Source organism: Salarias fasciatus, chromosome 4, assembly GCF_902148845.1.
Source record: "Salarias fasciatus chromosome 4, fSalaFa1.1, whole genome shotgun sequence".
Lineage (NCBI taxonomy): Eukaryota > Metazoa > Chordata > Actinopteri > Blenniiformes > Blenniidae > Salarias > Salarias fasciatus.
Window position 1 is genome coordinate 4,964,556 of NC_043748.1, and position 13,403 is coordinate 4,977,958.

A 13,403-nucleotide genomic window follows, 5' to 3' on the forward strand; every position below is an offset into this window, starting at 1 on the left:
GAGCATTATATCATGATAATGTTGGTAGTGATTGTAAATATACCAGAATTCACAGAATTGATAAATGAATAATGTAATTTGCATACAAGGGAACAGTGATGGACATTAAAGAGTGCTGTGTGTCAAACTTTCCAGTTTTGAGGGTTACGTAACACACTAGGTTTTCACAATTACAGAAAACATCCGTGGAAAAAAATGGGATTCATGCATTTTGAATAAACCTGTTGAGTGTTTTAATTTTTCAAAACGTGTAACATCAAAAACTGTAACATCAATTCACTGTAAAAAGACAAGACAGTGAGGATGCTGCTGTAAATGGTGTGAGGTGTGTGTGTGTGTGTGTGTGTGTGTGTGTGTGTGTGTGTGTGTGTGTGTGTGGTCGTTGCACCGCCCCCTCGCGGCCGCTCTTAGCGCCTGCAGTGCGCTGGCACGCAGGCGGACGTGCATGCACGCGAGCAACAGATCCGAGCGCATGCGCACTTCATTGTTTTGACTGAAAATGCCGTCGGTTTCGAAAACGGCGGCCAATGCGTCTCCTCAAACCGAGAAACCTACCCACTATACGTGAGTAAAGCCGCCGCGCGCAAACTACTGGGCGGCTCGTCCCGGGACGCTCCGCGGCGACGTGCGGCTCCGCGCGGCTGCAGTTTGCAGCATTCCTCCGCTGTGCGTGCGTTAACAAACATGGAGCTTTTCCTGGCTTTGTGACTACCTAACGTTACATAGCAAACAGCACGCTAACGACGCCTGCGCCAGGGCAGGAAACACGCACGTTCTAAAAGCGCTAAAATTGGCGGGGCGGTCGCTACCGGAGCCTTTTGCGACTGTTTCTAAGAGTTGGCGGCCGGGTTTGATCAATTTGTTGAATATTATTCCGTCAACTCGGCGTGCTAAACGACTAGCCAGGAACTCGCTAACCAGTCTTTGCTTGTAAATAGCTCGGCCTTATTTTGAGTTCCTCTCCCGCTACGCACATTTATTGACGTACGTCCACGAGCGTCGAGCGTCCGCTACGCCCGAAATCCCGCGCAGTGCTGTTTGGGAATGTCGAGCTAACGTTAGTGACCCAAAATAATAAATGGCATGGCTGCAGAGCTGTGGCGGCGCAGCACGACACCCGCGGTGAACTTTTTCTTTTGTTTTGGGGCTCATTTCTCAGTAGATGCACTACTTTTCTTGTTGTTCCAGATACTTGAAGGAGTTCAGGACAGAGCAGTGCCCGTTGTTCCTCCAGCACAAGTGTACGCAGCACAGACCCTTTACGTGCTTTCATTGGCATTTTCTCAACCAGCGACGAAGGCGACCCATCAGAAGAAGAGACGGGACCTTTAACTACAGCCCGGACGTCTACTGCACCAAATACGACGAGACCACAGGCATCTGCCCCGATGGAGACGAGTGAGTCCCAGATGTAATCTCTGCATTCCTGTAGACTCCTGAACGGCTCTGTGAAGTCTGCATTGTTTACCTCCGAAGCTGCAGCATGAGTCAACCTTAAAGCTGAACTCCACATAGTTCAATTGTTTAGTGGATTATCGCCTTTAACCCTCCATGATCATCAGCTTGTTGTGTTTTGTTTGTGGATTTTCACTTCAGGCAGCATCTCAGACTTTTGGAAAGACTGGACAAACTGTTTGATGGCTTTTAAAATCGACATAATTTCATTGATAAAGCAATATGATGACTTTTCACTGCACTTGGTGACTGACAAACTCTTTTTTACACGCAACATCTGTAAACACGTTTATTTTTGTGTACATGGGCACATTTCATTATCGAAAAACTTTTTGTAAGTCTTAGTGTTTTCAATATAAACAAAAACCTCTGTAAAGAAATTTGTGTCAGAAGTTGAAGTATTTCTGTTGGGTGATTGATTTGGAGGGAAAGTAATCTACATCCTAAATCTGTGAGTGTCTGTGTGTGAGAGGTTTGATGCTCTGCTGTTCACTTCTCATGGGTATATTATACAATGATTTTATCGTGCTTTGACTTGCTGAAAGTGGATGGTGTTCATCTGAGTGAATTGTGGGTATTTTTCACCCAGATTTGAAAGGTATAACTAGATGTATGTTTCCATAAACTGAGAAGTAATTGTGGCCTTCAGCATGTTCAGCGCAAATCAAATCCTGTTTGTTTCCCCCTTTTTTTTCAGCTCAAAGTAAATACACTGAATTGCACTCTTTCCTTATAAACTGTCACGTGAGTGATTCAGTACGTATTTCTTTGCGTTAATGAGATGAAAAACGTACAATGAGTGGGTGCTTTTACCTACAAATTCATCAATGTTCAGTATTTTTGCTGTGTGGATATATAACATGCTGGTGAATCTTGTTCATGATTGGACGGTTGTTATGAAGGGTATTAGGGGCCAGTGTAACTTCTGTTTGCTTTGTTCGTTTTGTAGATGTGTTACACACTCAGAGTTCTGGTTACACGTTTGATTGGGCAGGTATGCTTACACCGTGAAGGCTGTATACGGGGTGAACTTGACGGTACTGACTGTCTGGTGACTGCACCTGTTATTCTCCGAGGGGCTGACAGTGGCATTCCCATTTACCGCTGCAGTTGGTATCAATAGACGACAACCTGCGTATGTGTCAGGGATTTAAAAATGACAGCGCGTCTAATTGAAAGCTTGATGGAAACGGAACTATTCAACTATTGAAAAATGAACTGCAGTCCTCACAATTCCTCCTCTGCTAATGGAGGCTATTTTTGTATGACCTTATGTGTTGCTATAGCAACTGTTGCTACTCAAGAAAGAGAAATTTGGTTTATTCAAGAGGCTTATTGGTCGTGCATTTCTTCAGGCATTGCTACTGTGTCGGCTCCGCATCCACAAGAGAATCGCTTTTGTAAAAAATGCATGAAACCCCGCTACTTTTTATTAAACGGACTCTCGCTGTAGCTTTTTAATGAACTCTGTGGCTTCATGTGAAACACTCTGGTAAAGCAGTGCAACTTTCAGTCGTACTTCACAGCACAGAAAGACAACACAGTTAAAAACAATGCTCCTTTTTTTTTTTTTTTTTTTTTTAGAAATTCTTATTGAAGTGAATGAGGTCTTGTTTTGTGAAAAGACTGAAATGCTGTCCTCTTGTTTCCTCAGCTGTCCTTATTTACACCGGACCACTGGTGACACAGAGCGCAAGTACCATCTACGATATTACAAGACTGGCACTTGTATCCATGAGACGGATGCTCGAGGGCATTGTGTGAAGAATGGCCTGCACTGTGCTTTTGCTCACGGGCCACATGATCTGCGACCTCCGGTCTATGATATCAGGTGACCGACGACGCAAATGCTGGCCCCTTTGCAACGCTCCACGACAATTAAATCATCCGTTTTAGACATGCGTACATGGGTCAGGCAGAATCTCAGTGCTGTGCTGTTTGCTCTGTGGGTTTCGGGGCTTGGCTCTGTGTAGTTCAGATAAAATAAGAACCAGGAAATGCTGGATAAACACACTTTATTAGGTTACAGAGTGAATAAGGTCAGCTAATAGCAGACAGTTCATTTTTATAAGCAGTGGACACTTTGTATATAGTTAATGAATTGCATTAAGCTGCTTTATTTTTTGATAGGATTGCTTCAGTTATATCAGTCAGCAATTTATTGAAAGTAATAAGTTAATGTGAATTAACAGATACTTTTTCAGGTGTTTTAAAAATGCAAAGTTCAGTTTTCTGTGTACTTCCTGTGTGAAATATTTAATTTACCTCCCTGTGCACAGAGAGATACAAGCACAAGAGGCCCTCCAGAATGGACAGCTGGGGTCTGGGGAAGGGATTCCTGACTTGCAGCCTGGTGTGCTCGCCAGCCAAGCTATGATTGAGAAAACTCTAACAGAAGACCCCCGGTGGCAAGGTGAGGGTCCCGGTGGAAATACTGCTGATTACATGCCAAGCTAAACAAACGGCAAACTTTTTATCTTTTCTAAAAAAGACTAAAGAACGTTAACCATAATTGACTGCTCCCTTTTGCAGATACCAACTTTGTTTTAGCCAATTACAAAACAGATCAGTGTACTAAGCCCCCAAGACTATGCAGACAAGGCTATGCCTGCCCCCACTATCACAACAGCAGAGATCGAAGGAGAAATCCACGGAAATTCAAGTATAGGTGAGTCCTGCTTCTGAAAAGTCATCCACGTAGGTGACGAGCCTCGTGATTTAAAGTCCTGATTGTTGCGAACGCAGGTCAACTCCATGCCCGAATGTGAAGCACGGGGACGAGTGGGGGGAGCCGTCCAAGTGTGACAGTGGGGACAGCTGTCAGTATTGTCACTCTCGCACTGAGCAGCAGTTTCACCCGGAGGTGAGTGAACACTCACGTCTCCCATCTCATCCATTTGCAGTTTTTTAACCGCGTGACTTGACTCTTGACTCTGTAGCTTCTTTTATTAAATGTCTCCTTGAAATTCCATGTCATTGACTTTCTTTTCTTTTCCTTGATCTAAGATCTATAAATCTACCAAATGCAATGATATGCGACAAACTGGATACTGTCCCAGAGGGCCGTTTTGTGCGTTTGCACATGTAGAAAGTAAGTCTGTTTATCCATTTTTCTGCACTTTCCTGCATTTTCTCATTTATTTCTTTAACTCTGCTCAGCTGGTTGATTTCGTCACGGGTCTGTCAAGGTTATTGTTGCTGGATGCTTTTGATCATTTTTTTTTTTCCCGTGCTATTCTTCCAATCCTTGTAGGAATCCCGTCGACAGAAGAGACCATGAGCTCTTTGCTCACGGCGATACAGTCGAGTTCGCAGTCCCAGCTGGGCTCTCAGCAGTATTCGGAGTGTCCGGTCTCCGACTGGAACAGTGGAGGAAACTCCACCAGCATCGCATCCAGTAGCAATGGACAAGTAGGAAGTGTATGTTTTTTTTTTTTTTGTTTGTTTTTGTTTTTTAATGCTTTCTCACTGTGACATTTATGTAAATCCAAAACCAGCTGCTGGATTTTCAACTGCTTCAAATCCATTTGTTGACATGTTGTTTGCCTTGCTTCAGTTTTTGTTGTTTTGTTTTTTTTTTTTTTTAATCCATGTCTTTTTTTTCTAATTTGATTTCTACATTTAATAAGAGCTAGAACAAAGCTTCAGAAGATGTTCCTTGAATGCAGTTAGTCTCCATTCAGTCTCTGTGGTTTTTGTTTGCTTTGTTTATGTTTATTTGTCGATCATCATTTCATTAAGACCATGTTCACTTTTCTTTCTCAGGTTTCATGTTCTAATAGCTCGACTTTAACGCCCAGCTCAGGAAGCGACAGTTTGTTATCCCCAGTGGGATCCATCAGCAGGCCCAAATCCATAACTAATCATAGTTTATGTTCAGAGTCCACCACATCCAGTGTCTCGTCTCTGACGTCTAACTATCCCAAAGCTCCGGGCTTTGAACGAGAGGATCAGGTACACAGACTGCTCTCTCTTAGCTTTAGAAAGAGACACACACACACACACTCAAAACACATTTATTTAGACTTCTTGTTCTTTGTCTGTCATTCATTATTTACCATTTCATTTTATTTGATCCTCGGAGTCATTTTTGCATGAATTTTATAGATTTTCTATCATTTCATTGGTTCCATGTTTGTGAAACTGTGTTACTGAGTTACAATATGCTGTAAAAACCTCAAGAGCTATGTAAAATAGTAAGTAGTTACTGTTTTGGAGGTACTGCTAAATATTGACAGTCCAATTTTGGAATTAATTATAATTAATGTTTGCACTTTCTGATGAGTCACTTCTGATGAGCAAACACTGTTCGCATGAGAACAGTCCTCTGAAGTTTAATTTAACTCCTTTAGTTTAATAACGTGACTCCCACTGGCTGTATAATGTGACTCTTGCCCGCAGTAATTCCTGAAGCTTTAAAAGACAAACAGGATGTCACTCGGCAGCTTTTTATTTTTCCATCACATCAGGTTGAAATAAGGCCATAAATCTCGAGTCTCCAGCAGTCACAGTTAGCGCCGTCTGGTTTAATGGATAAACACATTTCAGGCTGTTGCTATCGATGTCTAAATTGATTCTAAGATGTCTGCATGAAGAGTTTTCACTGAGTTTTTTTCCACCTCTCTCTTATTTGATCACCTGTAGATTAAAAACAAAGGGCAGGTGGATCAAAAATTGTTGGACCAAGAAAAACAGGTTGGTGGTTAAATTAGTAACTTTGTTCATTTATTCTAGTATTTTCCATGTTTTATTTATTCATTTTTTTTTTAACTCCACGTTGTGTTTTCTGTGCAGACACAAAATACTGTATTTTCCTCGGTGAACCCTTTGGCTACGAGCTTTACCTCCAGTATCACGTCGAGCTTGGCCTCGAGCATCGGCTCGGACAGCTCCTCACCCACCACCTTATCAACCATGAATGCAAAAGCCACTCCCTTCTACCCGGGCAGCAACACCGTGGAGTCCGTCATAGGTGAGTCCACGTCGGGCCGCCAGCGAACGGGCAGAGCCGACGACCGCCGGGGCGGATCTTGTTGCAATGTGTCAGTCAGATTTGTTTTGTTTCCCTTCAGGATCCGCCCTGGACCTGAACTTCAGCGACATCAACGTCGCATCTCTCGATAAGGAGCTCGAAGAGCAAGACAGCCACGTGGGGCTAGCCAGTAAGCAGCTGGAGTTTTACGTCACAGGTTGTGCGTTTTCAAAGCATTCATCACTTGCGCTCCCTTGCTTCAGGTCAGAGAGTCTTGGGCGGATCCGCTCCCGTTAACATTCCCGGCTCCCTGGCTCGGTCGTCGTCCTTCAACTCCTCGTCGTCGCTGTCCACCTCCCCGCTCAGCTCCCTCTCCCAGTCCCTGTCTCAGTCCCTGCTGTCCGGAACCGTGTCTCAGCAAAATCAACCTTCGAACCTGTTGGCGAAGCAGGAGCACGGCCTCCTGGGAACGCCCACCTCCTCCTCCCAGAACTCCCTGGGTGAGTCAGTCATCTCATAAAACGAGGGATCGATTCGGTTTCTTTCCGACTCCTCGTCTTCATGGTTGTTCCTCGTTTCTCCCAGGTTTGAATGGAGGCGCCAACAACATCTGGGACTTTGTGAGCGGCAGCTTCTCGCCGAGTCCGTCTCCGGTCTTCAGCAGCCTGACCTCCACCACCAGCAGCGCCGACCTGGCTCGCCTCTTCAGAGAGCTGGACGAGGCCAAGCGGAAGATCAAGCAGTGGGAGGAGGCCTGGCACCAAGTCAAACAGGTCAGTGTCCCGCCCTCAGCCGAAAACCTTTTGAAAGCAGACATATTCAGGGTGTGGAGGGTTGTTTGAATATCAGGCTTCTTTGAAGTTTCTCGCTTTTTTTTTTTTTTTTTTTTTTAATTTAATCACAACACTGGTTTTGGTTGCAGGCCTGTGAAGCTTGCCAGAAAGACGCCCACGAGGCGAAGGAGCAGGCGAAATCGGCCGAGGCCGAGCGGCAACTGGCGGAACAGAAGTGGGAGGAGACCGAGCGCAAGCTGAAGGAGCTGCAGGGGGACTTTGACGTGCTCTGCCGCACCCCCGGGACGCCCCTCCTACGTAGCTACGGCGAGCTGGACCAGCTCCCCCTGTCGAAGCTCCACTCCATCCAGAGTCAGCTGCGTAATGACCTAGACGTTATAGACGGGGTAAGGAAGCCCAGAGCACACACGGCATTTCACTTGTAGCGCCTGTCTGTGGCGGCTCACCAGGCTCTCACTCGCACCCACCCAGCATGCCCATTTGAAAAGTCTGCATGAACCGAATTGTCCTGAGTTTTGCGGCTGACATCCGTTCTTTTCTTTCCCCCCCAACAGGTAATATATCAGCTTCAGTCAAAGAAATGTATAGTTTGCCAAAAGCATGATCGTTGCATTGTTCTGCAGCCTTGCCAACATTATGTACTATGTGAGAACTGTGCGCCTAGTAAAACAGAATGTCCCTACTGTAGAACCAAGATACTGAAGTGGTGATGTACAATTTACTCAAGGTACTATTTAAAGATTAGCCCTTTGAAAAACTACTAATAGATATTAAGTTTTCAAAATGGCAATGTCTATTTCATACAGTGATTAAGTTACTTTAGGATTAAATGATGTTTGACTGAAACAGTAAGTAGAATTATAAATAATTTTTCTGCTGGGGATTTAGTCTTTTTTTTCTTTTTCTATTGGTTTTTTTTTTTTTTTTTGCTCATTTTATGTCTATTTTACATCAAGCAACCAGATAGCTTTCTGTATAAAAGCCATGCACTCAGTATAGAATATTAAATTACCTTGAAGTTCTCACATCTTCAACCATGATGCAAAATGAAAGCAGAAATCGAGGGTCCAGATGAATGCATAAAGTTTTGGTTTCCAAAAAAAAAAAAAAAAAAAAAACAAGCAAGCATCGCTGTTTAAACACAATGCACTTACAGTAAGCCCATCAAACACTCAGCACACTAAGATGTTCAGACTGTGAACTGCATCCAGATGAACCTTTACCCCCCCAGAGGTGGCAGCCGCTCCACTTCATGCACTTAAAGTAAAAAAAAACAAAAAAACAAAACAGCATCTGCTCAGACCAGGATGCAGGATATGTGTGTGTGAAAGCTCATTAAAAAGGTTTTCACTAAATCTGTTACCACTACAAAAAAAAAGAGAGAGAGAGAGAATTCAACAAACCTCCACTGTGATTTTAATGTTATGGTTTCGAATCGAATGATCTCAAACATAAAATGAGCAAAACGTGTTTTTCTTTAGTTAAAGAGGAATACGGTCAAAGGTGAATTATGTTTGGGAGCCTTTTGGGAGCAAATCAGGAAACCGGATATGATTGAGAGGGTTCATGGTGTTTGTTTGGGTTCGGGGGGGAAACGAGTGCAGCTGCAGTATTTCAATCAGCTTCAACAGCGGACAGAACCACGGCGTTAAGAATCGTTCTTATTTTCAACACTATGAAGGATATTTGATCTAAAACTCAAACTCTGTGGCCGAAGTATCGATCAACGTGAACGAACGCAGCCGAACTCCAGTGTTCCTCTTTAAATAAAGCCCATATTTTAATAATAAACCCCCCAACAACAACAACAACAAAACAATTTTCGATCACTTCTCAGTGACTCCAGTCAAGCATCATTATTTTGACCAACTTTTTCTGAAGATTATTTCTTATTAAAAAAAAAAAAAGCACTTTGTTGACCTGGGACTTTACTAAAGGGTGTATAGAAATTTGCTTTAAGCTGCTTTGTAGGTTTTCTTTTGTGTCTTTTTTCTTCTTTTTTTTTAAGATTTATACTTTTTTTTTTTTCTACATAAGCTAATGTCTGAAGCTTTTTTTTTGTGTACTGTGAAACATAACTTTAATAATTCATGTTTCCTGGCATGGTTCTACATATTAAGATTTCATAGAGAGAAAAAAATAAATAAATAAAGAATTAATAGTTTGTACTTTCATAGTTAGATTTATAAAATTTCAATCAAATAAGTGCAAATTTAAACTTGCATTTTAGGCATAACCAGCAGCTGTAATATCAATAAGGCACATGCTACATGTTAAGGCTATTATTCAATCAGTTAGGGTTCTTTTCTCTCTTTTTGTAGAAACGTCTATAGCCTATCTATTAGAGAAGCATGTATTGTATTCGCTCAAAGCCTGAAATGATGATTCTTTTTTTTTTTTTTTTTGTAGAAATCTAGCCTCTTGATCTTGTCTAGAACATATCGGCCTCTAACTCTGAAGTGCCTTGCCTTAGTTCAGAAAGGTTACCCGTAGAATCGTCGGCAAACACAAGCAGTCGGAGCTTGTGCACAGGTCTCTGCAAACACATGTATTATTTACCTTGCAGAAGTACATCGACATGTATATGATTCTATATATATGTGTGTGTGTGTGTGTGTGTGTATAAACGAGCAACACGCCAGTGTATTTGGCCAAAATCCCATTTGAGTATTTCTGCAAACGATAATTGAAGTTGAAGATTGTCAGTGCCTGTGTCCTGACTCCTCCCCCTCCTCCTCCTCCGCCCCGCCCACTCATTCCTTGGTTGTGGTGCTCTTTTGGTGCAGCTTCAGTCGTTTTGAAATTAGGTTTTTTCAATTCAATGTTTTGGGAGTATGCAAAACATAGGACACATGGATTTGTATAGCAATGTATAAAAACTGACAACAACAACAACAAAAAAAGAAGCTTTTTCAGTTTGTTTTCTTGTAACACAACTCTGCAGTGAATGAAGAATTCCATAGTTACCTTGTAGGCTGGATTTTCTGCTTCGGATGACCTTCTACTGTGTTAAAAAAGAGGAAAAAAAAAACCTTTTTATTCTTGCTTTAAATTCAGTAGAAATCTTGTATCTCCAGGTACACCTTTTTGCTACTTCTGGATATGGGAAAATGCATTGTTTACATTCACACAAAAATGACAATTTTAAGCAACTCAGAGGAACAATATCTGGAAAGGTTATGGTATTTTAGCAATGTCGTGATTATATTACAGCATAAAAGGCAGGCTTAACACTTCTGGTATTGCATGTTATGCGATATGTTAACCAGCTACAAAAAAAAAAAAACAAAGGAGAAAAAAAAAAAGTTCGCACTGTGTCACACTGCCAGAATATTTGTATTGACTTATTTTAGTGTAGTTAAGGCTTAATAACTAATGCAAGCTTCGCTGCTACTGGAAAAAAAAAAAAGGTATTAATGTAGTTTCTTGTTATACATTTTAGATGTTTGAATGTTCGTTGTGCATCCACAGCTCAGATTTTCCGAAAAACTATGAAATAATCTGTCTTCTGCATCTTAACTTAATGACTTCTTTGATTGAATCGTTTCATTTGTAAAATTCATTTCGAGTCAAAGTTTTCAGTACTTTTGTAAATCACGTAGAATGATGTCATAGGCCTGTACTACTGTAGATCGTCCCGCTTTTATTTTGAAATGATTGAAGGTTCAATGTGTTTTTGTTGGCTTCTTATTCCTTTTTTTTTTTTTTTTTTTTGGTTCCTTCCCCCTTCCCCTCGTACACTGGATAGCAGTGTGCTGTGCAGCTAAATTCACAGGGTTCTTTGGTCTTGTTTTTTTTTTGTTTTTTTTTTTTGTTTTTTGTTTTCGCCTGTGAAGCTTAACGAAATTAATGATGTCTAGTTGTAAAGAATCTAAAAATGAACCAAAGTGGTGTTTTTAGTAGCTGTCCAAATATGTATTTTAATAAACAAACAAAAAAAAAGGGAAAAATTTACCCGGGAACAGAATCCAGACGCTTGCTCTGTCTGAAGTTTAGAAGTGACAAATCAGAGCGGCGGGGCGGCGGGTTTGAGTAATGAAACAAAGAATTCTGTTTTCCGGATGGATTTTTTTGCTTGAACTTTTCATTCAGTAAAAGGACGTCTATTTCCTCTCCGGCGAGTCAGCAGCAGGACTAAGCCAGTGGCTTTTTGCTTACAACATTAATGGACTTAGGCCCATTTTTCGCAGTTTTACCAAAGACCTGTATTGTTGTTTTTTCTACTACATTTCATCAAGATTCTTTTTTTTTTTTTCTTGTTTTAAGATGTTAATCACCTAGTACCTTAAAATAGATCATTTTCATTAACAGTAATTAATGGCATCTTCTTTTTTTTTTTTTTTTTTTTTTCTATCTAAAGTCAGTTCTAGTGGTTTTCATACACGATGATCAAAATGCATGGGTCGGATCCTTACAAAATGTGTTTGTTGTACATTTGATTTTGTGTTAAGTATACATTGGCATTGATGGCAGATTGTGCAATACTGGCCAGCACACGGTTTCAGTGTGGGTTTTAAATCGTTGTCTCCAGTGAAGGACGCTTGTGCTTCTGAAGTGGCCATAAAACCTTCACTACAGGACTGTTTTGAAGTACATTTTCTGAGTTGATGATTATTGTTTTTTTTTTTTTTTTTTTTGCGTATCGATCTGGAAAAACGACAGATATGTTGTTGTATACTGTTCTGAAATGCCTGCAGTGACTGTAAGGTGCTTTTGTTTGCGATGGGACAGATGATTGTGAAGCATCAATGGCAGATACAGACTTAATCGCAACTGAGTTGATTTGTTTGCGCTCAGTTTGAATTTTTTCCCCCAATTCAAGTTTTCCATATATATTTAAAAAAAAGAAAAAAAAGAAGAAGAATCAATCGCTCACTTGGTAAGCACAGCCTGTATTTATTTCTATTTGTTCGATTTTATCTCTCAACGGACCAACTACACTTCCAAGTACATCTGTGCCTTTAATGATTACACAATGTGGACTGATTGAAGAGAAGAAGGAGGAAAAAAAAAAGAAACCCATTGAATTAGAATCAAAATTCCAGTGCCTTACGATCTTTTTGTGGACCACAATTGTTGATTGCTAAATGTCCTGTGAGTTCAGGCCACCAAACAGTCTCATGAGATTCTCTTCACCATTCAGACAGCACGAGGCAAAAAAAAAAACAAAAAAAAAACAACTTTTAAAAACCCAGTGAGAATTATCCGTCACAGTCTGTATTTGCCATGCATTTCAAGAATTACAGCCACTAAAATAAAACTGGCATCCTCTCAATTTGTCGTCTGGCACCAAGAAAACCCACATGTTTGTAAGGAAACGAGAAGAGAGACAAAAAAAAGCACCAAATGGGAAGAATCTTGTAAATGAACTGTAATAGATGTATCATTATGCTCTGCATTGGAATAATCTATTTTGCATTATTGTTAGTTGTTGTGTCTTCTTTTTTGTTTTTTAACATTATGAAAATGGAGCCAGAAGATTTATGCAATCTTGTACATGTATATGAATATGATGATGTTCAAATTAAGTAAAAGAAATACTAGTGCAAAGTCGAAGGTAAATAATCTGAATGTGGAACCAGTTTTGTTCCATGTACTTTAGGAACTTCGAGTAGAAATGTTATTTTAACATTTGAAGCCCTGAAATATTGAATGTATTGTTCAAAAAAAATTTAGATATTCAATGAATAGGTCACTGGATATTATGGAGCGCAGTTAATTGAATATGATGTAGCATCTAGTTGTGAACTGCTATTCAATAAAATTTAATAGAACTAAAACAAATGCAAGTTTTTTGAAGTTTCTATTTGTCAGCATATTGAGAAAAATCTATGGACAGAAATGTATTTTTTCTCAGGGTAAAAACTGATTTGATAGCGAATGTGTTCAATCTGAGGAAACTGCATTTCATGGGTTTAGACATTATTTATAGATTAAATAATATGTCCCTTATTTTGTGACAAGCTGTATGGATATGTAGGAAATTCTATACTGATAATTGTAGAACTTATTCTGTTGGTATATTGATATTTTTGTGTTGTGAACACAAAAAACAGGTGCAAGTCTTAGAATACTAGATGTTTCTTTTCTATATTGAGGATTGTGTACTGCATATTTACTGTAGTGTATTACTAGTTTGTTAACACTTGTTAAATTGTTACACTACAGTTATGCAATGGTTT

At 40.5% G+C, this 13,403-nt stretch overlaps 1 protein-coding gene across 4 annotated transcripts; it reads left to right on the forward strand.

Annotated features, from left to right (window-relative positions):
- Positions 1-474: 474 nt before the first annotated feature.
- Positions 475-12,444, forward strand: unkl (unk like zinc finger). Of its 4 annotated transcripts, none has more exons than XM_030090091.1 (16): positions 475-564; positions 1,189-1,398; positions 3,110-3,286; positions 3,735-3,868; positions 3,988-4,123; positions 4,201-4,318; positions 4,462-4,546; positions 4,709-4,875; positions 5,221-5,409; positions 6,100-6,150; positions 6,250-6,427; positions 6,507-6,617; positions 6,691-6,927; positions 7,013-7,200; positions 7,350-7,607; positions 7,776-12,444. In XM_030090091.1, the coding sequence occupies exons 1-16, from the start codon at positions 500-502 to the stop codon at positions 7,929-7,931; spliced, it is 2,460 nt and encodes an 819-aa protein (XP_029945951.1). In that variant the 5' UTR covers positions 475-499; the 3' UTR covers positions 7,932-12,444. The 4 variants fall into 4 exon arrangements, with proteins under 4 accessions (XP_029945951.1, XP_029945953.1, XP_029945952.1 ...); XM_030090093.1 differs by having other exon boundaries at positions 6,528-6,617; XM_030090092.1 differs by having other exon boundaries at positions 4,709-4,866.
- Positions 12,445-13,403: the final 959 nt, after the last annotated feature.